Source organism: Idiotropiscis lumnitzeri, chromosome 7 (assembly GCF_059441095.1).
Source record: "Idiotropiscis lumnitzeri isolate Australia: NSW breed Sydney's pygmy pipehorse chromosome 7, RoL_Ilum_1.0, whole genome shotgun sequence".
Taxonomy (NCBI): Eukaryota; Metazoa; Chordata; class Actinopteri; order Syngnathiformes; family Syngnathidae; genus Idiotropiscis; species Idiotropiscis lumnitzeri.
The window spans coordinates 16,342,209-16,364,706 of NC_142397.1; the positions used below are offsets into that span (position 1 = coordinate 16,342,209).

The 22,498-nt window shown below is 42.2% G+C and overlaps 1 protein-coding gene across 2 annotated transcripts in view; it reads left to right on the forward strand.

Moving 5' to 3' along the window:
• lsamp (limbic system associated membrane protein) overlaps positions 1-21,664 on the forward strand; it is a 210,667-nt gene extending 189,003 nt beyond the window's left edge. For both annotated transcript variants that reach the window (XM_088300720.1, XM_088300719.1), the window contains 4 exons: positions 4,178-4,309; positions 4,655-4,775; positions 16,068-16,216; positions 18,674-21,664. In XM_088300720.1, coding sequence (XP_088156846.1) covers positions 4,178-4,309; positions 4,655-4,775; positions 16,068-16,216; positions 18,674-18,771 — 500 coding nt within the window. In that variant the 3' untranslated portion in view covers positions 18,772-21,664. The remainder of the gene's footprint in view (positions 1-4,177; positions 4,310-4,654; positions 4,776-16,067; positions 16,217-18,673) is intronic.
• The last annotated feature ends 834 nt before the right edge of the window (positions 21,665-22,498 follow it).

Consider the following 22,498-nt stretch of genomic DNA (forward strand, 5'->3'; position numbering starts at 1 on the left):
AGGCGACCATATCAGAACATCAAAATGCAGAGTAATACATAAAATGAGCGCATGCATTTCTTTCCAAACACCTCCTTAGTGTGCTTATATCATATAAAATGTGACAGGCACTAACAACATATTTTATAAGTTATGCCTTTGCATTCCATGGGCTTTTTGCATGAGGGCACAGGCTTGCAATGAGTCATGACTGAGCTTCTACTTTAGTAATTTAGCCAATAGTATCATTATCACCACACTGAGGCAACTCTTAATAAGTGACAACCAATCGTTTCACTCACACTGACTACAAAAAGATGCTTTGTGAACGCATTTCAGAAATACACACACACACACACAGGCACCCCCGCACGCACACACACACACACCCACACAGATATATGCATATACTGTACATATCAAGAAACACAGCGGCGGAAAGAAATTGAAAATAGTCTTTTATACAAAGCAATTCAAATCCGATATTTAACATATATCAGCATTTGATCAATAAATGCAATGTTTTGCACAGTGGTATAATCATGCGGATGAAAGATGGATGTGGATATGCAAATGATTGGCATTCATTTCCTCGCTAAAGTTTTATGTTGCTCAGTCTTCACACTTCCGCCACCTGCATCAACCCTACTGCTATGCCTTCGACTGATTCGGGTGACAGAGCACATGTACAACGCCTTTCCCTCGTATCGACCGGGTGTTCGAAGTGACTTTGAAAACTTGCACATCAACCTAAACCCGACTGCGCATTGCTAATTAATATCCACCAGCCATTTAGAATAAGTGTAATTCTTTCCTGACTCGAAATGAGTCTCCATTCTCTTTCACTTTGCCTGTCCCCGAAGGCCTTTGGCTTCCTGCAGTTTAACGTGAGGAGAACGTCAACAAGCATTTTGTAGCATTGCACGCATCAAACTGGGAAACAAATGAAAGATTGACAGAAAGATCAGTTGAAGAAATGCAGGAGAAAAATTTAACAAGACTGAGAATTGTTCTCAAATATGATGGTACTTGCTTACATATACATTGTAATTAAAAAAAAATGAATGCCTAACAGTTTTGTTTGCGTTGGCCATTATTGGAAGCCGATTGATTTGTCTAATTACGGTACATGTGCAAATGTAGCGTCAAACAATTATTTTTAAAAATGGTAACCATGCCTTTCTCATTCTTGATTGTAGTCCCCACAGGAGACTAATCTCATGATAATGATTACATTGAGACCCAGCAGAATACCTATATTGAGAATACCTTGTCAAAAATACATGTCGCGTGACTTTCATGTTTCATGCTGTACAATTTAAGGCCATAGAATGACTTTTGTCATAAAAGCCATGCACATTGTTCAAAGTGAGATGAAAAGCGAATACACAACAAACAGTGTGCTTTGGCAGACAGAGAGCTGTCCTACATCCACTTTCAAAAGTATACTGCATGCAAATTGTTACTGTAAATAAAAAGATGCCTCAGTCATTTGAAATTAAACTTCTTGTCGATAAAGCATTTAGTTTTTCAGTTGATCGTTGTAACCAGCATTTCACACCGAGGCCTTCCGTGAAGTCCTACTTAGTCTGACTTGAATAAAGCCCCCTCAAAACATCATCGTTTATGACATCAAGGCTGGAGAAATAATATAAAGACGCACACTTCCGCACTACTGAGTGATGGACGACCTCGGCTCACTGGAGCGAGTTTCTCTTGAAAGGTCCGTCTTGAAAATGGCTTTGCAAGTATATCTGCAATCAAATCCACTCCTTCGTTTATTGTGGGTTGAAAAAAAAACAAGAATACAATTTTGAACGGTCGGTGGGTATGTGGTGTTGTATTTGTTGATTGTGCTGAGCGCTGCCCTCTCAAAAGTGATTATCGAATCACAGGACGTGTTCGCACCTTCAACGTGAGGCTTGCTCGAAGTCCTTACTGTCAACTCTATGGCAACTGTCTATCAACTCTAAGAGCCCCATCACTCACGCAAGACACACGCCAGCACACTTGAATCTGAAGGCGAAAACGAAGAGTACCTGCCACTGGCGCTATGAAATCTGCCTGGCAACACAAATGAACTTTTATCATAAATATGATTATGATTTCTTGATTCTTGGTTGGTTATGCAGGGAAGGCCTTGACCGCTCACCACTGATGTCAGTCGAATGTCACATTTAGTCATGTATTTTATGTCGAAAGCTTTCCTCACTGCAAATAATGTGAACGCTTGTTATCCACGACTATAATGAATTCTAACCACGTCCCTCTACCATCCGCATTCTCCATCGCTGTCACACACACTTGCTCCTTTCTCCCGATTAGCAGTGATATATAGATGTGATGCGGTGTAATTCCAAGCTTCATGAGCCTCTTCTAATGTGCACGCTGTGAATTAGTCTTCAATGTCCCCAGGAAACCTTCAAGGTGTCTTCATGACCATTCATGCATACGTGCTCCAAGCTCACCATCGAGACATTAAGCCTGCTCATACAAAGCCGGGGCACATACACACATGTATTGCACACACACTCGAACACAACTCCCTTTGGACGAGATTACCCAGTCCATCTTTATTATCCTTCATTAAATAGATAACACACACTTATGCGGGAAGTTGTATTACAATTAAATAAAAATGTAGGGAAGGCCACATTACATGCTACTTAAATCACACTCATTCACACTTTGATGATATGCTCTTAACACCTGTGTTGAGACAACTGAAAGTGAAATGAGCTGTTATAAATCAATAAACAAGCTGCTGAGACTCATCACAATTAAATTCACGCCATTTCTAAATTGTCTTTTTCATTCTCATTTGGTGTTGACAATGGGTTTTTTTTACCCTCTATTTAGAATTGGGTTGCATTGACAAGCCTTATAATTTAGCTTTGCTTTCATGCTCATTGCGAGAGCTGAGTATTGTCTGGTTGAGACATTGCTCATAGGTACTTAAGGTTAAATTTGAAAACCTTTTATGTCATGATTTTACATTTTTGCTTAAAGTCGAAACACGGCATTCTGATTAATATTGCGTTTGCAGTGTTTCGATTCTTGCAAAGACATATTTTGGGTTGACTTCCCCTTTAAGAGAACAGCCGCCATTCATGCATCAAAGATGCATTATTTCTGAATGTCAGAGGAATCAAATGGGCCCTCTGGTCATAAACAGCCTTTTCAAGTACTCCCTGAGAAGGGTCACATTAAAAGTGGATATTGATCCCACGACCTCTTACATACAAATCAAGTTCTGTATCACTCACAATCAGATTTTGAAGCCGCTGTATTCCTGAAGCCTGCTACACTCCGAGCAATGCGGCCCAACATCAGGGGACTCTACCAATATGCTGCAATGGAACAGCAGCAAAGAGCGTTTTGAGGCTCCACATGCAATATACTGTACTGTATTCTTCTTATTGAGCCACAAAAACCTGGTGTGATTGTCGGGGAAGAAGTGGCTGGTCACAAAGATGAAATGAGAGTGTGACTATTTTGAGAGGCAAAGGTTGATTATCCTATTTATGTGACAGATTGTGTTCACTCTGCTTTCTTGCCAAAGGTACATTGAAATTCAGAATTATGATCTGGTTTCTCTGAAGCGGATGCAGCATCCAGTAAAGCCTCACGCTGAAAATCTTTTTGACTGTCCAATAGTTGAAATCGTTGCTGTTTGTATTTCTATATATAAAATATGTGCCTTGGTCGGCTGACGACCAGTCCCAGATGTATCCTGCCTCTCGCCCAAAGTCGGCTGGCAAAGGCTCCAGCTCACCCTTATCAGGATAAAATGGAAAGGAGATGTCAATCTTAAGCCCAACACATATGCAAATACCATTCTGTTAAGTGAAGCATTCAAGCAAAAAAGTTTTTCTTATGTCAGAGTCACTGTGCAAATACTAACATATGCCTAAAATTTTAACAATGCGAAATAACATATCTGACTGTCAATAGATTAAAAACTAGTGAGAGAAAAAAAATGTGACTTGTGTTGAATAGGGAATTATTTATATACACTACTACACAAGCTGACCCAAAATATTGAATGGTTTTTATTAGCGTCACCAAAATGTTAAAACACTAACATTGAATCAGGATTTCTCAGTGTTTATTCACTTTGTCACACTCGTTCTGGTTTAAAGCAGGTAAAAGTCGGAATATCTCACTCGTTGCATCTTCTGTGTCTGTTTCTCTACAGCTGAGCCGCTGGATGGAGAGGAGTACCTGGACGTCATCGGTATAATGCGAACGCAAGCAGGTCGCTATGAATGCAAGGCCAGCAACGATGTTGCCACACCTGATGTCAAATACGTCAATGTGATCGTCAACTGTAAGTAATTGTGGGCTGCATCTCAGTGCCGTTTGGAAGTATTGATCAATATTCTCATCATACTTCCTGTCTTATAACGTGGAACCGATAAAAGTCAAGAAGGAAAGATTTGAGACTTACAGAAGGTAGCGTGGGAGGGTGTCATTTCTTCAGCGTGAACATTTTTGAAGCACTCTTGACTCTTGGCAATAAAAAGCTAACTCAGATTGCAATTCAATTTTGGGTGACGTATATGCCGTGCGTCATTTGCACTGACATTTGATTAGATGGTGTTTTTTTTACTCTAGCTTATAAGTTGCATGCGCACAAAAGAAACTGATGTTAATATCCCTTTGAACTGTGCAGACCCTCCAACCATAAAGAGAACCCAGAGCTTGGAGGCCCAGCTTGGCCGCATGGGGACGCTGTTGTGTGAAGCCACGGCTGTGCCCACGGCTGAATTTGAATGGTACAGGGATGAGAAAAGGTAAAAAAAAAAAAAAAATGGTTTACTTATTTTTGTTTGTTTCTTTCTTTCCAAACTCCCACATCAGTGTTCAGAGCACTCCTGTTGTCGAGTGTGGAATTGATCTGTTTAACCATGTCTCTATTTTGCTGCACCCTACACTGGTCGCTGATCACAATGTGATTCAGTCACTTTACTTTTTTGGTTGCAACATGGGTTTGGTTCCAATACCACTTATCGTATCGACTCAAACACAGACAACCATTTACTCTCACATTTACACCTGTGGACATCTTGGGCTAGGTTCACACTCCAGCATGTTCAATTTGAATCGGACGTTGTGTGTGTACTTGTATGGAAGTGTTCACTTTACATTATAAATGCGTGAACATATGCATCCCAAAGTGACCCGCATGAACAGAAGAAGAGACGATATCACTCAAGACGTAGTGTTTACGGAAGTAAATGTGGTCCAGCGTGTCGGGGCATTTCTGCTGAGGAGCGATTTGGTAAGAGGTAAAGATGAAGCATTTGGAAGGAAATTAGTTGAGGCTTTTCGATCTCATTCCTTGCCGCCCGTAAATAAATAAATAAATAACTAATCTATGTGGCTGAATTTCTGCTATCACAATTAGTGTTGGTAATTTTCAATTAATTAATTAATTAAACACAAAACAACTGCAGATTCAATCCCCTCGCACTCGGAGCACATTTTGGGCAGCGGAGAATGTCATTGTCAGATATATTTGTTGATACTGCGCTGCGGTCTGACTGCCAAAAATCCCATATGTATTCGCTCTAGTACCACATATGAAAGTGTCCTCGGTTGCATTTGAAAAAAAAATCTGAATTGAATGAATCTTTTTATTGATTCTTCTTCACAAGGAGAACATTGATAAAATTCAAGCTAAAAAGACAAGAACCTACAGACTGTGGGACAACGGCACTAACCATTTTAGTGATTTTCTTGTGTGGGAAGGATAAGGTTATTCTGTCAATATTTCACTGTAAAATAGCATCCAGTCATACATCCTGATTGAAGATGATTGTTGGAAGCAGGGTCAATTATTCATCGCCTATGACTCTAAAAGATGCAAGATGCACAAAGTCAAACACACGTAATTATAGCACAAGTGATTACAGCCATTTATCACACGTAGCCATAACAAGAATCCAGGAGGGAGGATGTTATTAGTCAGTGATCTCATGTGATGCTTCCTGGGTCGAAAATACTCTCTTCCTCCCATGAAAACGCATCTGAGCGTTTCACAGTTGGTCGTGAGCAGCTAATCATTCCTTGATTACCCCCGTACACTGCACAACTGTTTGATGCTCGACTATATTTGAAATTGAAAAAAAAAAAAAATCACTCAACAATTCATCAGTCTTTGAGCCAGGCTAAAACTTGAGTCTTTTGCCCAGTCCAGTGCTGGCACCTCGGCACCCATATTCTCCATAAAAGTTAATCAGCAAATGTGTTCTCAGAGAGGCTAACAATTTATATGGATTTAATATTTCATCTGATCATTAATAAAATTAGATAATGACAACAATGCTATTATAGCCGAGATGGGGGACTTGAGTTGTGTGACTTGACTCGAGTCAGACTAGAGTTGCCATGTTAAGGAGTTGTGATTGCTTGCCAAAAAGCTGATTTGAGACTTGAGTGCTTGGTATCCAAGAGACGCTGCTTGACTTTTACTATCAGGGTCGCCGGTTGGCGAGGAGGAGGGTGGACCCAAGAATGCGGGGAAGCCAGGCATAAGGGTAACTTAAAGGGGAATTTATTAAATTAATCAAGATGAGGACGAACAACGTGGCGTGGACAAACAAACGTGGCAGGGTGCAAAATAAAGACAAGCTAAACGTGACAAAACTGGGTCAGGACGAGAACATAAACTGGGACGAAGTACAAAGGGACGTGAGCGAGGGCGAGAACAAAAACAAGTACATGAACGAGATCAATGCAAGAGTCATAAAGTCCGTAAGGCAGCAACAGGGAGCAAGCGGGATAATGATCCGACACTGGGTTGATGGCATGGGAAGCTTAAATAGTCCGGTAATCAGGGGAGCAGATGGGGATCAGGTGTGTGATGGGTAATGATGAGCAGGTGCGTGACTGGTGAGGACGAGTGCTGAGGGGAAACGCCCCACTCAGCTGACAAAACCAAAACAAAGTGCACATGGCAGGGAGGTGACGAAAACAATAACAAAACCGCATGCACACGAAAACAACAAAACCCCTGTCATGCCCGACGCGGATCATGACAGTACCCCCCCCTCAAGGGACGGATTCCAGACGTCCCACAAAAACACATCAACAAAACGAACCCCATGTCCATAAACGAGGGTGGGCGGAAGGGGTCGGGAGGTGGGACCACCACCCCGATACGAGGCCGGTCTGGCGGATTTCCGGGAGGCCAGACCAGCAAGTCCCTTCGTGGCTCTTCGGGCGGCCGTCCGGGTGGCCAGCCCAGCAAGTCCAGTTGTGGCCATTCAGGCGGACGTCTGGGAGGCCCAGATCGCCACCTAGAATGCGCCGCCGAGGCTGAGATGAGAAGCGGCGGCGGGTCGAGGGGCGCAACCGAGGCAGGGGATTGGAGCGACGGCTGGTCGTCGAGCCGCGCCGAGTCAGGAACGTGGAACGGCGGATGGTGGTCGAGCCCCGCCGAGGCAGGAACGTGGCGCGGCGGCTGGTCGTCGAGCGTCGACGAGACAGGAACGTGGCGCGGCGGCTGGTCCTCGAGCCCCGCCGAGACAGGAACGTGGAGCGGCGGCTGGTCCTCGAGCCTCGCCGAGACAGGAACGTGGAGCGGCGGCTGGTCCTCGAGCCCCGCTGAGACAGGAACGTGGAGCGGCGGCTGGTCCTCGAGCCCCGCCGAGACAGGAACGTGGAGCGGCGGCTGGTCCTCGAGGCCCGCCGAGACAGGAACGTGGAGCGGCGGTGGACCGTCGGACGCCGCCGAGGCCGTGACGAGAAGCGGCGGCGCATCGTCGAAGGCCGCCGAGGCAGAGTCGAGAGGCGGCGGCGTGTCGTCGTCCACCACCGAGGCAGGAGCCAGGAGCGACCGTGGGTCGTCGAGCGCTGCCGGGGCAGGCCCTTGCAACGGGCGCAGGACAGGCTCCGCCGGAACGTGAGCTTGGGACGGACGCACAATGTGCTCCGCCGGAACGTGAACCTGGGGCGGACGCACAACGTGCTCCGCCGGAACGTGAACCTGGGGCGGACGCACAACGTGCTCCGCCTGAACGTGAACCTGGGGCGGACGCACAACGTGCTCCGCCTGAACGTGAACCTGGGGCGGACGCACAACGTGCTCCGCCTGAACGTGAACCTGGGGCGGACGCACAACGTGCTCCGCCTGAACGTGAACCTGGGACGGACGCACAACGTGCTCCGCCTGAACGTGAACCTGGGACGGACGCACAACGCGCTCCGCCGGGACATGGACTGGGGACGGACGCACAACGTGCTCCGCCGGGACATGGACTTGGGGCAGACGCGGAACGTGCTCCGCCGCGACATGGACTTGGGGTGGACGCAGGACGCGCACCACCGGAACATGGACTTGGGGCGAACGCACGACGTGCACCGCCGGAACATAAACTTGGGGCGGACGCGGAACGTGCTCCGCCGCCACATGGACTTGGGCCATCGGCAGGGCGCCGGAACGGGGCTCAGCAGCTGACGAGGAGCCGAGACGGGGCTCAGCAGCTGACGAGGAGCCGAGACTGTGCTCAGCAGCTGACGAGGAGCCGGGACGGGGCTCAGCAGCTGACGAGGAGCCTGGACGGGGCTCAGCAGCTGGCGGGGAGCCAGAGTGGGACTCTGGAGGCTGCAGCGGACGAGGAACCGGCACGGGGGTCTTCCGCTGACGAGGAACCGGCACGGGGGTCTTCCGCTGACGAGGAGCCGGCACTGGAGGCTGCAGCTGGCGAGGAGCCGGCACTGGGGGCTGCAACTGACGAGGAGCCGGCACTGGGGGCTGCAGCTGACGAGGAGCCGGCACTGGGGGCTGCAGCTGACGAGGGGCCGGCACTGGAGGCTGCAGCTGACGAGGAGGCGGCGCTGGTTGCTGCAGCTGACGTGGAGGCGGCGTGGGTTGCTGCAGCTGACGTGGAGGCGGCGTGGGTTGCGCAGCTGACGTGGAGGCTGCAGCGGGCCGGGCGCAGCCGAAACGGGGAAACTGATCCCTATCAGCCTGCCGCCATAGGGAGTCAGGGGAACGGGAAACATGAGGGACCGTGACTACTGGTGCTGGTGAACGTGAGCTATGAAACGCGAGGGGAACGTGACTAGGAGCGGAAACAGACTGTGGACGTGGTGAACGACGTGGCCGTGATCTACGTGATTTGGGACGAGGTGAACGACGCGAGATAACGTGGGAGGTGGTCTCAAAACGGTCAAAAGAAAAAGGTGACGGAAATTGTTCGGGGGGAGGAAAGTGACTGGTATTAACTGCATCTGTGTCGTGCTGAGCATACAACAGGTCGTAAATGTATTCAAAATCATCCTCATGATCCGAGTCTACAACAATGCGAGGGGGTGAAATGGCAAGGCGCTCAAATTCCTCTTCGTAATCGGAGTCTATAATAAGATGGGGAGGTATGACAGGTGGGTAATCCTTAACATTATCATGAAACGCAGGGGAGGAAACAAACGGGGAACGAAAAATTGAACCTACGTGAAGGACACGGGATTGGGCGGCAGGCTGAGGGGGGTAGTCCGAGCAGCGACGACGATGACGTCGCCGAGAGCTTCCCGCTGGGTCCGTGGTTGGTCGGATCATTCTATCAGGGTCGCCGGTTGGCGAGGAGGAGGGTGGACCCAAGAATGCGGGGAAGCCAGGCATAAGGGTAACTTAAAGGGGAATTTATTAAATTAATCAAGATGAGGACGAACAACGTGGCGTGGACAAACAAACGTGGCAGGGTGCAAAATAACAAAGACAAGCTAAACGTGACAAAACTGGGTCAGGACGAGAACATAAACTGGGACGAAGTACAAAGGGACGTGAGCGAGGGCGAGAACAAAAACAAGTACATGAACGAGATCAATGCAAGAGTCATAAAGTCCGTAAGGCAGCAACAGGGAGCAAGCGGGATAATGATCCGACACTGGGTTGATGGCATGGGAAGCTTAAATAGTCCGGTAATCAGGGGAGCAGATGGGGATCAGGTGTGTGATGGGTAATGATGAGCAGGTGCGTGACTGGTGAGGACGAGTGCTGAGGGGAAACGCCCCACTCAGCTGACAAAACCAAAACAAAGTGCACATGGCAGGGAGGTGACGAAAACAATAACAAAACCGCATGCACACGAAAACAACAAAACCCCTGTCATGCCCGACGCGGATCATGACATTTACTTGATCTACATTACTTGACAAGTCATCTTGTTTATCGTTGGGATTTTTCATTTTATCACAGTTTTTCTTTTTGGAACGAAGAAAGAAAGAAATGTTTTTTTTTATAGTTGTTGTTTCACTAACGCCAACCTGGCAACCCAGTGAGCGCCACTTGTTGCTGTGGAATGGCTACCTAAACACCGACAGCAATGAAGCACTTCTGAAGACCATTAATTATAATTTTTGTTGTTGTTATTCGCCTTTATAAAGTGTAAATATACTGTTTGGTGTTGGGATTAATGAACAAAAAATGTTTTCGTCAATCCAATATTTTTTGTGACTGAGCAAGATTGAATGACTTGATTTGCTTGAACAAAATAATGACTTGACTGTTTTTTCCTCAGTAACTTCCACAGGGACTTGCTTTAGACTTCAAGGTTACAAATTGAGACTAGCTTGTGACTTGCACATATGTGACTTACTCACACCTTTGCATTATAATGTAGAGCTTATTGATTGAACATCGCAGTGCAAAATGGTAGCTTTCGAAGAGAGGAAGTCATTTCACCATAAGGGATGCCAGACTTGACACGCAGACAATACCATGCGCTCCCTTGTGAAAGTGCAAATTGTGTGAGAGAAGCAGATGTGCAAGTGTAATGCAAGTCTCAAGGACTGAAGTGTAATGACTTTCCGGGATAATGACAGCTGGGACATAATATTTCAATGTGAAGTAAGCCCAAATTCCCTCCACTCTCATTGCAAAAGTACCGCCTTCATGCCATACCCAATCTGCTGCCCTAGAATTCAGCAAAAGGCAGAAAGAAAGCTGCTGGAGGAGCTGTCGCAAATGTTATCACAGATCAAATCTCTAAAGTAAACGATCTATCACAAAAGTGGGGCGAAAGATAAATGGCCATTAAGATATTTTGCATTATCTGCCGTTGACAACCTCGAGATATGCAAGTTGTTTTGTCCCTTTGCAGGATTTTGGCTATGTGCCTGTTCCCAGTCCTGTGTCAACGTGCACTGAGAGAAACTGCAAGTGGCATCGTGTATTGATACTAATGCACCATCCTAATACCATTTATCAGTGTCTGGTTAGTTGATTTTGCAGTTTAGTGCTCGGGAATCAAAGAGAATGCGCTGTATCCTGTACTCCACTTTCACTGGAATTGCTCATATACTTGTTTTACTTTTTGAAAATGAGGAGACTCATATTGGTGCTCTGATTAAAGACTTGGATAAATCCCCAAATGGATTTCACTAGACAATTGTGCTTTAATTACAGGTAACTGACAAGATATCGATTTAGCGTCTCGCTCGATTCGGCTCACATTCAATCCCCCGCAAAAATGATTACTTTGTAAAGACACACTGTACCTGCTGCTAATCTGAACACGGGTGCCAAATTGATCTGCTTTTGTCTGTCGACACAGCCCGTCCATGGAAGATCAGTGTATACACCTTTACACTCGCGTGTATTTATTTATATGTGGTTTACAAACGTAACACTCTGGTGAAATTAAATTGAACCTTTATCAAGTTAAATTTGGTATTAATACTGGTTAAAAATAAACCTTTGAAAATGTCCTTGTAAAGTGAAAAGTTAATAGAAATAAATTTGTAGAAGAGTCCATCCCAAAATAATAATTGTTAGCATCTCCATTTCAACCAGAGTGGTCCGACTTTTGACGGGCCTATGTCATGCTTGGTTGAAAACAAGGAAGTGAGCGATGACACTCCGAATTTGATCGAAATGGAAATCAGACCGCAATCAGAACCGGCATAATTCCAATTCAAACGATTCACAATCCTACACTCCGCCATGTGTCATTTGTACGCCTGACACTGACTCCGACATTTGATGTTTCACATGTCCGTTGGCAACGCCAATTGCCTATATTTCACATAATAGACTAGAGTGCAACCAGCGTGAAAAACTAATATAAGGGAGGAAGATAAAAACAGCGGAGCCAAAATTTAAATATCTGGTGGAAATTCTGCTTGACTGTTTGCTCCTCAATTACCTGGTTAAAGAATGCAAATGATTATCGTGAACACGTGAGTTGTTCAGTCAGTCCAAGGCTGTCACAGCTGTAATGCCTTTTTTTTTTTTGTTGTTGTTGTTGTTGACAAAGCGTTGCAAAACATAGCACTTGATTTAATTTGTCATCAGCTTTGAAAATCATTATGCTCTCGTCCACTGTGCTTGAGATAACCAACTACCGATGCGCTGATGTTTTTCAGAGGAAAAGGTGTGACAATAATGTGTCATTATTCTTTTACATCTTCCAGCTTGCGACTGCTTCCCTTTGTTTCAACAAAAGGATCAAATCCAGGTTTTGAGCTTTATATGACAGGGATCATCCGGAGTACGCGCTGGTCGCTGAATACGCAGTCGAATGGATTTCTGTTACCCTCTGCCGATGGAAAATTGGAAACGTTGAACTGGCAACTTCATGAGGCAGTTCCATCCAAATGTTTGGCACGGGTTTAAATAGTTTTGTTTTTTACTGTTACTGCTTCAGCATTTTACAAAATAAGTTTTAGTAAGCATATACCAAAATGTCATTTTAACAGCGTGAAAGACTTTTGCTGTCAAATGATTGCCGAAAGTGTCAGTATTGCTGGAACTCTTGCAGGCTCAGCAGCATTTTGGAATGCGTTAACCCCAAAACAGTACTCTGCCCCGTCATTGCTGAAATTGCAATAGTGCCCACCCATGCACCATCCAGAACTCCATCCATCTGGACCGTGCACAGTTGCTCAGCACTCACCAGTAAAAAACACTTTGAAAATTTGACTTTGTGTATTTCAAAGCTCATTGTAAATGTTTCTCAAATTTTAAAATTGCCGTTTGAAATCCTGCTTTCTGCATGAATGTGAGCCTTTGGAAGACTTTGCGTTGAGAGCTTTGTGGGTCTCCAGCGACACCAGAGATACGATCATGTTTTTCACACTTGAGGTTTTTTAACAGCCACTCTGTGAATATGACACATTTGTCTGACGGAAGTGTTCCTAAATACAGCTTTATCGGAGCAAACTATTTTCCTGTCTGAGTTACACACTAATGAGTTAACAGGACAACAATTTTCTGTGTTTGATTTATTTTCCAAGACATCAAACTATTCCCAGCTCTTCATCATCAGAAATCCACTTTGTTTCCCCTCCACTGTGTGTAAAATCTGCAACATCCTTTAATAATTTGCCTTTAGTTGACACTCCTGGAGAATTTATCAAACCTGTCTGAAATTAGTTTCACTGATGAGGAAACGACATGCCAAAACCTTATCAGAAAAACAACAAAAAAAGTGTTTTCATTTTACTGCCTTCTTAAGTTTATATTGTATGAATGATACTTTGGAATAATTTCTACTAGCATGTTGAACATGTCGAAATACTAGATACATAAACATGAAACCAAACTTGATTTTGGAATAGAGTATTACTCCAGGGGAAAATATTTGGCATAAGCAGTGAATATTTGGCACGTTTTACTCAGTTGCGCTATTGATCCCACAAATGCGTTCCTTCCAAATCTTTACAACAGTATAGGATTCATTGGCAAGTTGCATTTTTAATCTGCCAAACAAAATATAAGAAGCCTTTGTTTCATGTTTCTTATAAAATAAGTCCATTTTACTTTTCTGTCTTTTCCAGTTTTCAGATCTCTGTTGCAAAGACTATCATGGACTATAACGTAACATTAAATGGATAGCAAATCAGTGCCATTGTTAAATCCAGCTTCTTTCATCTTAGGCAGCTGGCTACACTGTAAAAAAAAATGGGGAGTGATATTTACGGGAAAAAAATAGCTTTTTTTTCACTCTGACGTTCTAAGCAAATTTTACATGAAAGATTTTTGTGTGAAATTTGCTGTTTACAAAATAAAAATCAACCTTGGAGTGACTTTTTTTTATTTAATATACTTTCAAAATTTTATTAAAAACGCTTCTTACTTAGTTTCTGAGTGAAAAAACCTTTACTTGGATTTTTCAAGTAAATGCCACTCACAGCGGCACGGTGAGGATTGGTTAGCATGTCCGCCTGACAGTTCAGAGCGGCATGGCTCGATTCCGACCTGTATGTAAAATTTGCATGTCATCCTCGTTCTATTCCGGCTAGATTATTGTAACGCACTTTATTTCGGAGTCAGCCAGTTCTCCTTCAAACATCGATCCAAACTGCTGCTGCTCTCCTCCTAACTGAAGCTTGGAAGACGGATCACATAAGCCAAATCTCGGCCTCTCTTAACTGGCTCCCAGTGCATTTTAAAGTTCATTTTACGATATTTCTTTGTGTCTTCCAATCTTCCAACCTCGCGCCCGCATACCTCTCTGAGCTCCTCCACCCCAAATCACCTGCCCAGTGCCTCAAGTCTGCGGCTCAAACGCTACTGGAGGTGCCAAGGAGGGCATCGAGCCTTTTCTTTTGCCAACCCTTCCTCCTCAATGACCTTCCGTTAGTATGTTAGCCAAGCCCCCTCTGTGCAGCCCCCCACTCTTAAAACTCGTTTGAAGACACATTTATCTTCTTTGGCTTTCCACTGACACAGTTCTGCTCTTTTGTGGTGTCTATGCTGCATGTGTTGGAATCATTAATTGGTGTTTTAATTAACTGCTCTCACTGTCTTTGTTGTTGTATTGTTGTTATTTTATGTTAGTGTGTTGTTGCAGCGGCAGCTGTTGTGAAATGCGCTATATATATATTAAGTTGAATTGTATTATGTTGTATAACAGGGGTTTCAAACTCATTTTTGTGCACTTGCCACATGGTAGTTATGGTTTCCCTCAGAGAGCTGTTATGACTGTGAACCCATATAAATGGATGATCGCCTTACATTATTATACACACAACAAATTGATGGAAAGCCAGTTTTAAAAATCAGGAAGCCAGTTGTTTGTTCAACAATTTTTAAATTTATTTTAAAAGGGGAAGATTGTTAACGAATAAATGGCAATATCTCATATATCAATGTTGTTAAAAGTGGAGAAAATATGCTAGAAACAGGAAGTTGACGCACATGATTTGCCCTTCTCGGGCCGCATAATATGAGGTCGCGGGCCAGATCTGGCCCCCAGGACTTGAGTTTGACACCAGCGTAATAAATATATATATATATATATATATATTATAGTATAAATTTTGAATTGTTAATTTAATTGTAATAGTGAAGCACCATGGCAAACAAATTGTCCAGCGAGTGTGAATGCAAACGTCCTTACAAATCACACGGGTTCCCGCTGCTATTATTTCACAATTGTGATCTATAATCAGTAGCGATTATAGTTTTCAACTCCCTGTGGTTCTGTGTATTGTTTTCGTCTCCCAGCTTGTCTGCTGGCGCACGTTTTTCATCATGCCCTCTTGTCATGAAGATAAGTCTGGCGGCAGCATCTTTTAGATCGAAAAGAAAATGCTGTGTGCTTATCCGTTTATGCTTCTCATTCACATGCACTCGTCATCACACACTCCCTCCGAGGTGCCCCAAGGGGAGTGATCCAAGCTTTATGGCTTTCATTTTCTTTTTTTTCTTTTTTTTATGTTAATGCTCAATATGTGTCAGCATAAACGTCTGGCACCTCACAGTAGCCACACATGAGCAGGATTAGTGGACGCACCTTAAATGAACTCTTCCAAATCATATAAGGGGCTTGATCATAGCGGGACGTACAGGATCCATTAAGTTGGCCGTCTTATTTAGCGGCTTGCATAATGGGAAGAGGTTAGCTCATCAGTATACTGTCCATTGTTCCAACTGACTATCCAAATCGTATTGATTCCTCAGCACTAAATTGCATTTCAAAGTTGACATAATGACGTGTCAGGAGCTCGGTGGTGCGAGTTAGAATGTGAGCAGCTTGTAAAGATCCTCTAAGTAAAAGTGCAATGTCAAGTGGTTTAAACAAGTGAAAACGACTCGTTTCTCAGTGAAATTTTCAAATTGTGTTTTCCTATTGCAGGCTGTCCAATGTACAGGGCATCAACATCCAAGTCCTTGGGACTTATACTATTCTCACAATTGCAAGTGTCACTGAAGAGGATTATAGCAAATATACCTGTGTGGCCTCAAATCGACTGGGTGTCCAAAATTCCAGTGTTTTCCTCTACAGTGAGTATAAGGCAATTTTTTTCCTTTTCTGACAACAATGGTGCATGCAGGATTTCTTGAAACTTGGTCACATTTCCACTGTTGCAACTTTGACGCCACTTGGTGGGAAAAGACTGTTAATGCAAGCGTTTGTCTTGTCCAAGGGGGCCTTAACCATCTTTTCTAATCGCAAAAAAATAGTTGCGAAACTAGGGGGGCGGGCTTTCTAAAAAAAATAAATTAAAAGTCTAATTAATTTAGGAATTAAATGTAAACCACCATTGAATTGAATATACAGCGTTTGGCACAGTGTAATTTTGATCTCAGATACCTTTTGTCAGTAGTTTGTATATCCACATAAAAAGGTATCATAATGCAGATAATTTTATTTTGTGCCGTCACTTGAAGAAACAAAATTGAATGAATTCAACCCACAATTTTTTTTCAATAACTCATAAATTCAAGTTGGCTATACTCTTATTCCTTTGAATACATTTTGTATATTGTACTGTATAAACTAACGCACTTGCAATATCTTGAAAACATTGAACACTAATTTAAAACAAAACATTGTTGCAAATGGGCTGTAACATAAAACATAAACCTAAATTCTTTACCGTGAATGAAAAACAGAAAAGGCAATCCATCCATTTTCAATACCGCATGAAAGTCTATTCTCATGTTTCAGTCACTTACAGGGACAAATTAGCCTTGCTTGAAATGTTGACGTGACCATTAGTTCTGTTTGTGCTTAATGTTTAAGTGCTCTGACGTCAATGTATCTTGCGCGTGGCTATTATTGCTATGTCTTAAATTAGTGTATTGAGAAAAGTCCTGGAATGTCTGCAGTGCAGAGGTAATAGCCTTTAAATGTGTATGTTTTCCCCTAGATTATTTAATTAATTCAAATTTAAGTCGCAAAAACTTAATATGAACAGCTAAAAGCATCTTGTTTATCGAATGAATGAATGAAATCCGTTTTGTTGAAAGCTCACCTCCATGAAAAGATTGGGAATAAATTGCCTCACTCAAAGTTCTGAAATCTGTCAACAAATTTGATTTCAAACTTGAAAATGGGTGAGCTTGGTCATTTCAAGTATTCAAAGGGGTCAAATTATGAAAATGTGACATTTTTATTTCTTGCAGTAAAGTCCGGGTCTCTGGCATGCCGGCCAAATACTTTGTCTGCATATTTGTCAAAATGAAGATCCGGGAGGCCAAAAAGACACATCCACAGTTCTTGAGATGCAATCTGTAACGCCTCCTTAGTTTCAAATTTTAGGCTCCGCCGCCAGTCATCATGGTAAAAAAAGAAGCCAACCTTGGCCCAGCAGCACTGTGGTACCCTGACTTACTTAAGTTTCATTTTTTGTGTCACGAAGTTCAGAACTTAAAAAAAAATTACAAATCTAATTAATATATTTTATTGAAATTAATTGAATTGTATTTTGAGTTTTTAATTAAGAAAATTTGCATTGTATTATATAACACATAATAACACAGTCAAAGAGAATTTTTAGAAATATACTTGTTTGATCAAGAGTAACTACTAGTTTGTTGGGGCAATTGGAGCTTGGTCACAAACAAGGTTCACACAAATGAAAAGGCTAAAACTGAAATTGAAAAAAAATATTTTGGTGAAGGAAATAAAATGGAAACAGTGTGCTTTAAAAAAATGAGCTGAAACTACAATTTACATTTACAAGAGTATTGCAGAAATGTCCTTTGTTTTCGTGTTTGTCAATTAATTTTGTCAGTGAACTTTTGGGGGTTTATTTTGAATGTATTTATTTGGTATTACTTTTCAGTCATGCAGAAGAAGAAAGATCGACCAGTCAACTGGGAATTGCAGTTTACTTTACCATATGACAAAGTACTCAGTGATTTTTTTTTAACGTTGCACTTGACAAATACTACATATAAAAACTAAAAAAATAACAAAAAAAACTAAAGCTAATACAAACAAGCCCCCTCTAAAAAGTAATTAAAACTTCATTAACAAACAAATAAATCAAAACAAAATGAAGAAATAACTAATGAGAAATGCAAAACTATTACTTGTGTTACTCTGGTCACAACAACAGCCACTGCCAGGTTGTACAGTATGTGTGCCTTTAAGAGGCGTGTCCCAGTCATTTTGGATTTGTGATTGAATGGTTGAAAGTGCATGAGCGGTCCGCTGCTCTCATTTTTCTTTGACTTTGCTCGAGTGGCGTAAATGACGCACACTCCAAAGACACATTTTGCCTACCAATCTTGAAAAACTCGTATATTGCGGCACAATTAGGTCATGGTATGGTACCAGTGTACCGTTTATAGGACGGGATGAGGACTCACGAGATAAAAACAAGAAATATCATAGCTTATATAAAGGGTACAAAAAAAGACATGTTGACAGGAAACGGCAGTTTTAAGTTGTTTCCTTAAAAGCACTTTTCTTGACTGTCTTCCTCCTGCCGTCTTTGTTTGTGTGCACAGGACCTGGAACAGGCCGAGACCTCAACGGCTCAGCTTGCGTATCTCAATCACTGTGGCTCCTTCTGGCCTGCATCGCCTGCCTTCTGTTCCAGTGTTAATACCTCTCCTCTCCTTCCTCCCACTTGGCCTTTGACCTTGCCATTCACTTTCTCTCCTGCTCGCCGACATCCTTATTGCTACACCGACCTTTCCGCCCCCCAGACTGTTTGCATCGTTACGAACACCTTACGTGCTGTCGAGCACTGCTTGCAAATATTGTGTCTGTCGATCTGTGTCCATAGACACAAGGGAGAAAAAGAAAAGATATGAAGGACATAAAAAGCAAACAGTGCTCTTTTAACGAATTATGTTGCTCTTTTTAATACGTCCGCACTTCTTTGTTTCTGCTTTCTGCGGCTGGTTTAGAATTTGGTGTACTTGTGTCTTCGTGGAATTAAACACAAAGATATTCCACTTATGAGGATGCCAACAATCGTTTATCTCTGGAACACCTGAAGCATCCCAGATTTCACGGAGTGCTTATCCAGTGCATTAATGAGTTGGAATAATCTGCCAAATTTGACATGATGAGATATTGAACGTAGGATGAAGTAGTTTCTTGATGCAGCATTCGTGTTGTCACATGGAGATCAAGTAGATTCCATTCAGAGTATGAATTTAATCCATATTTTGTGACTTTGCTACCGTTTTTTTTTTTCCCCCGCTCCCTGTTTTTGCTCCAAACTTCTCGCAATCATCCGAAGCGGCCTATTCTCATGAGAATTGAGTAGGATGGCAGACTAAAAGCCAAGCAGTCGAATATTTCCTCACAACAGGAGTGTCATCTCACTCTTGTGAGATGTTTTCAGTTGAAAAAAAATTGAAGGTTAGTGGTTCTTGTGGTGCTTGAAATTGCAAACATTTTGAAAGGTTTCCAAGTTAAATTTTTTTAACTGTGAAAAACGGAAGACGTGGAGGTGTGTTTGAAGTATTTCTTAACCAAAATGAAACAAATGGTGCTGTTCAAGAACTTGAGGTGTCCATTAACTGTGCTATTGGTGACACATTACCGACATCAAATTTTAAAGCCACATCCAGTATACGGCAAGGAAGGGAGCCAGGAAGACATGCTGACATGTCGCCTGTACATGAAGAGAACATTTCCAGTTGTCTCGAAGTTCTTACCCTATAAGTGTATACATTGCATGCATTTGTAAACCTGTCATAAGCAAACATAACATTTCAAAACTGTGTGTGTGTGAGTATTGATTAAATGATTTTTTTTTTAAATTGGGTGATTGGAGAAGTAACAATTAAAGTGAGTATCTAGTGATGGGAAAATGAAGCTTGAAATTTTCTTCATGAACCAGTTGTTGTATTTTTGAGTCCACTAGATGGCAGTGTTGGTTTAAATAAAGGGTTTAAAATATGGCAAGTCAGTGTGGTTTCAGCCCAATGTTGAACAGAGAGTGCCATCTACAGGAGTCCAAAAATACGACTACTGGTTCATGGAGCAGATTTGAAGTTTCATTTTACCATCACTATGTGTATCCAGTACCAATTATTAGATTGAAACTTAGTCCAAATCCTCAAATATTTTCATGAGAATAGGTTGAAAGAAGTACTCAGAGGTCCTAATGTCACTTAATGTACAGTAACATTTTGTATTCCTCTGTGACGAGGCAACCAGAGCAACTCGTTGCATCGTCCGTCTGATTAGCATCCAACCTGGCCGTTGGCCATTGGCCTTCACTTCCGGGCAGCTTGAAACTGCACATTTAGCTCCATGCAGTAAACTACACCGCTTGCTTTTAGCTTGTGACTTCTTTTTTCTCTGCTGTTACAGATCAAAATGTATGACCCAGTGAATGACTTTCTATTTCAAAGGAATCGGTGAAATTCCACTGAGAACTCATTGCGATGCTGAAATGTTTTTCTTTATCGTACACCATTGTGTGTACACCCTCACTAGTCAACAGCAAACTATAATCAGAGATGGCTTTAAGTGTCCCTCACGCATTTATGACAGTTTCAGTTTATTAGTTTTTATTCAGACATATTTTCACATGCCATATACTGATTGCAAAAATGTCCTCAATTTTTTTTCCTAGCAAATCAGGTTTTTGAGATGTTTTAATTTTTTATTGTGTTTGACCTATGAAAAAAGCTTGCATAATACGGATTTTACCATACTGAATAAATCTTACTAAACATATTGTTTTAATTGATATTACATTATTATTGTTATTTTTGTGAAAACTTGATGTGCTAGAGAAGAAATGAGGGCAAATTTGGAATCGGCGCCAAAAAAAAAAACGATAGCAGAAAGGTTTACTTGCATCTCTGATTTAAAAAAAAAAGCTTTTGTTTTTTTCCAAAAATATTAAGAAAAACTTGTGTCTTACCTGGCCTTGCTTACATGTGCAGTAGAATGTCATTTCAAGTTTGTAGGAAATCAAAATGAGAGCAGCAAAAATGGAATGTTTGTTTACATCATGCTATTGCATCATCACATCCCCCTCTAACACGTCACTCAAAATGCTTTCAACATGTCTGCGTTTACTCTGGTAGTCAAGCAGCAGTCATGGATGCTGTTGTTGTTTCTTATTTATTTCGCCAAACCTTGTGTTCATCTCAAGTCACTTGCATGCTGCTTGGTCACATTTCCACTGTTGTGACAAGGTAAAGTACTGTAAAACATTTGTGTATTCACACTGACTTGATAGTGGCGTGTGCAAAGCTGTCCGCTCCAGTTTTGATTTCAAGCTATAGAAACTTGTTCTATAAAAATACATTTAAATGAATGTTCATCCACTCACACGATGTTAGCTTCTGACCAAGCAAATAAATCTTGACTAACTGGGTAACTGGAATTCCAACCCCCCCCACAAAAAAAAATGCTTCATTCATGATGCTGGCAACATTTATGTCCTCGTGTTTCATGTGTACATCCTTCTTGGTTCATCCGCCTCACTTTGACTGAGGAAAGCTGACTTTTGTCAGTCACTGACGAAGGATGATAATTGACCTTGCGGTAAGAGACCACATAGACAACCAAAGAAGAGGAATTTCCATTTAGCAATTTTTTGCATGATACAAAATCAGAAACAACTTCCTGAATGATCCTTTTCACAGTTCATCTCAGAGTCCAACCAACACCCCAAGTGCCATCCTAGCATATTACCAAGATGAATAGACCAACCACAACATAACGACCACTTGCACACTCCAGTAGAAGATAGGATGCACAACAATTTGGGCATATAAAAAGTAAATAATATTAATTTTCAATTTTTATTAACATGGTGTCAGATAGGTAGAATATGGCTACCTCTTTTAGCTACATGGCATTTTCAATTTGAATGCATCTGTCAGTATGATGTAGTTGACTTCAATGACATTAAAAACCAAACCACGACAATAAACATACAAAATTAAGCATTACTATTTTTAGTAAAGGCTAAATATTTGATACAACTTTGGCTGTATTTTATTAGAAGTAGTAATAATGTTGTGGCTGGTAAATATATTTCCATTCGTGCATTCCACAAAAATGTTGTATGCTTTCATTATGCACTGATTGTTTTTCTGAGCTAATACACATTTTTTTTCTTTATGTGCCACAGGAATCAATAAATATTAATCACGGAAAAATACTTTCACTTGCAATAGGTACCTTCCATATCATCAAATTATGAAGATGATGACGTTATCTGAGCCAAACGCCACATTCATTACAAAATAGACAACAGGTCGGTTCCCTCATTCATTTTCTGCCGCGTATCCTGTTCAGGGTTGCGGGTGGGTCACGTAACAGCTGACTGTGAGCTCGAGGCAGGGCACATA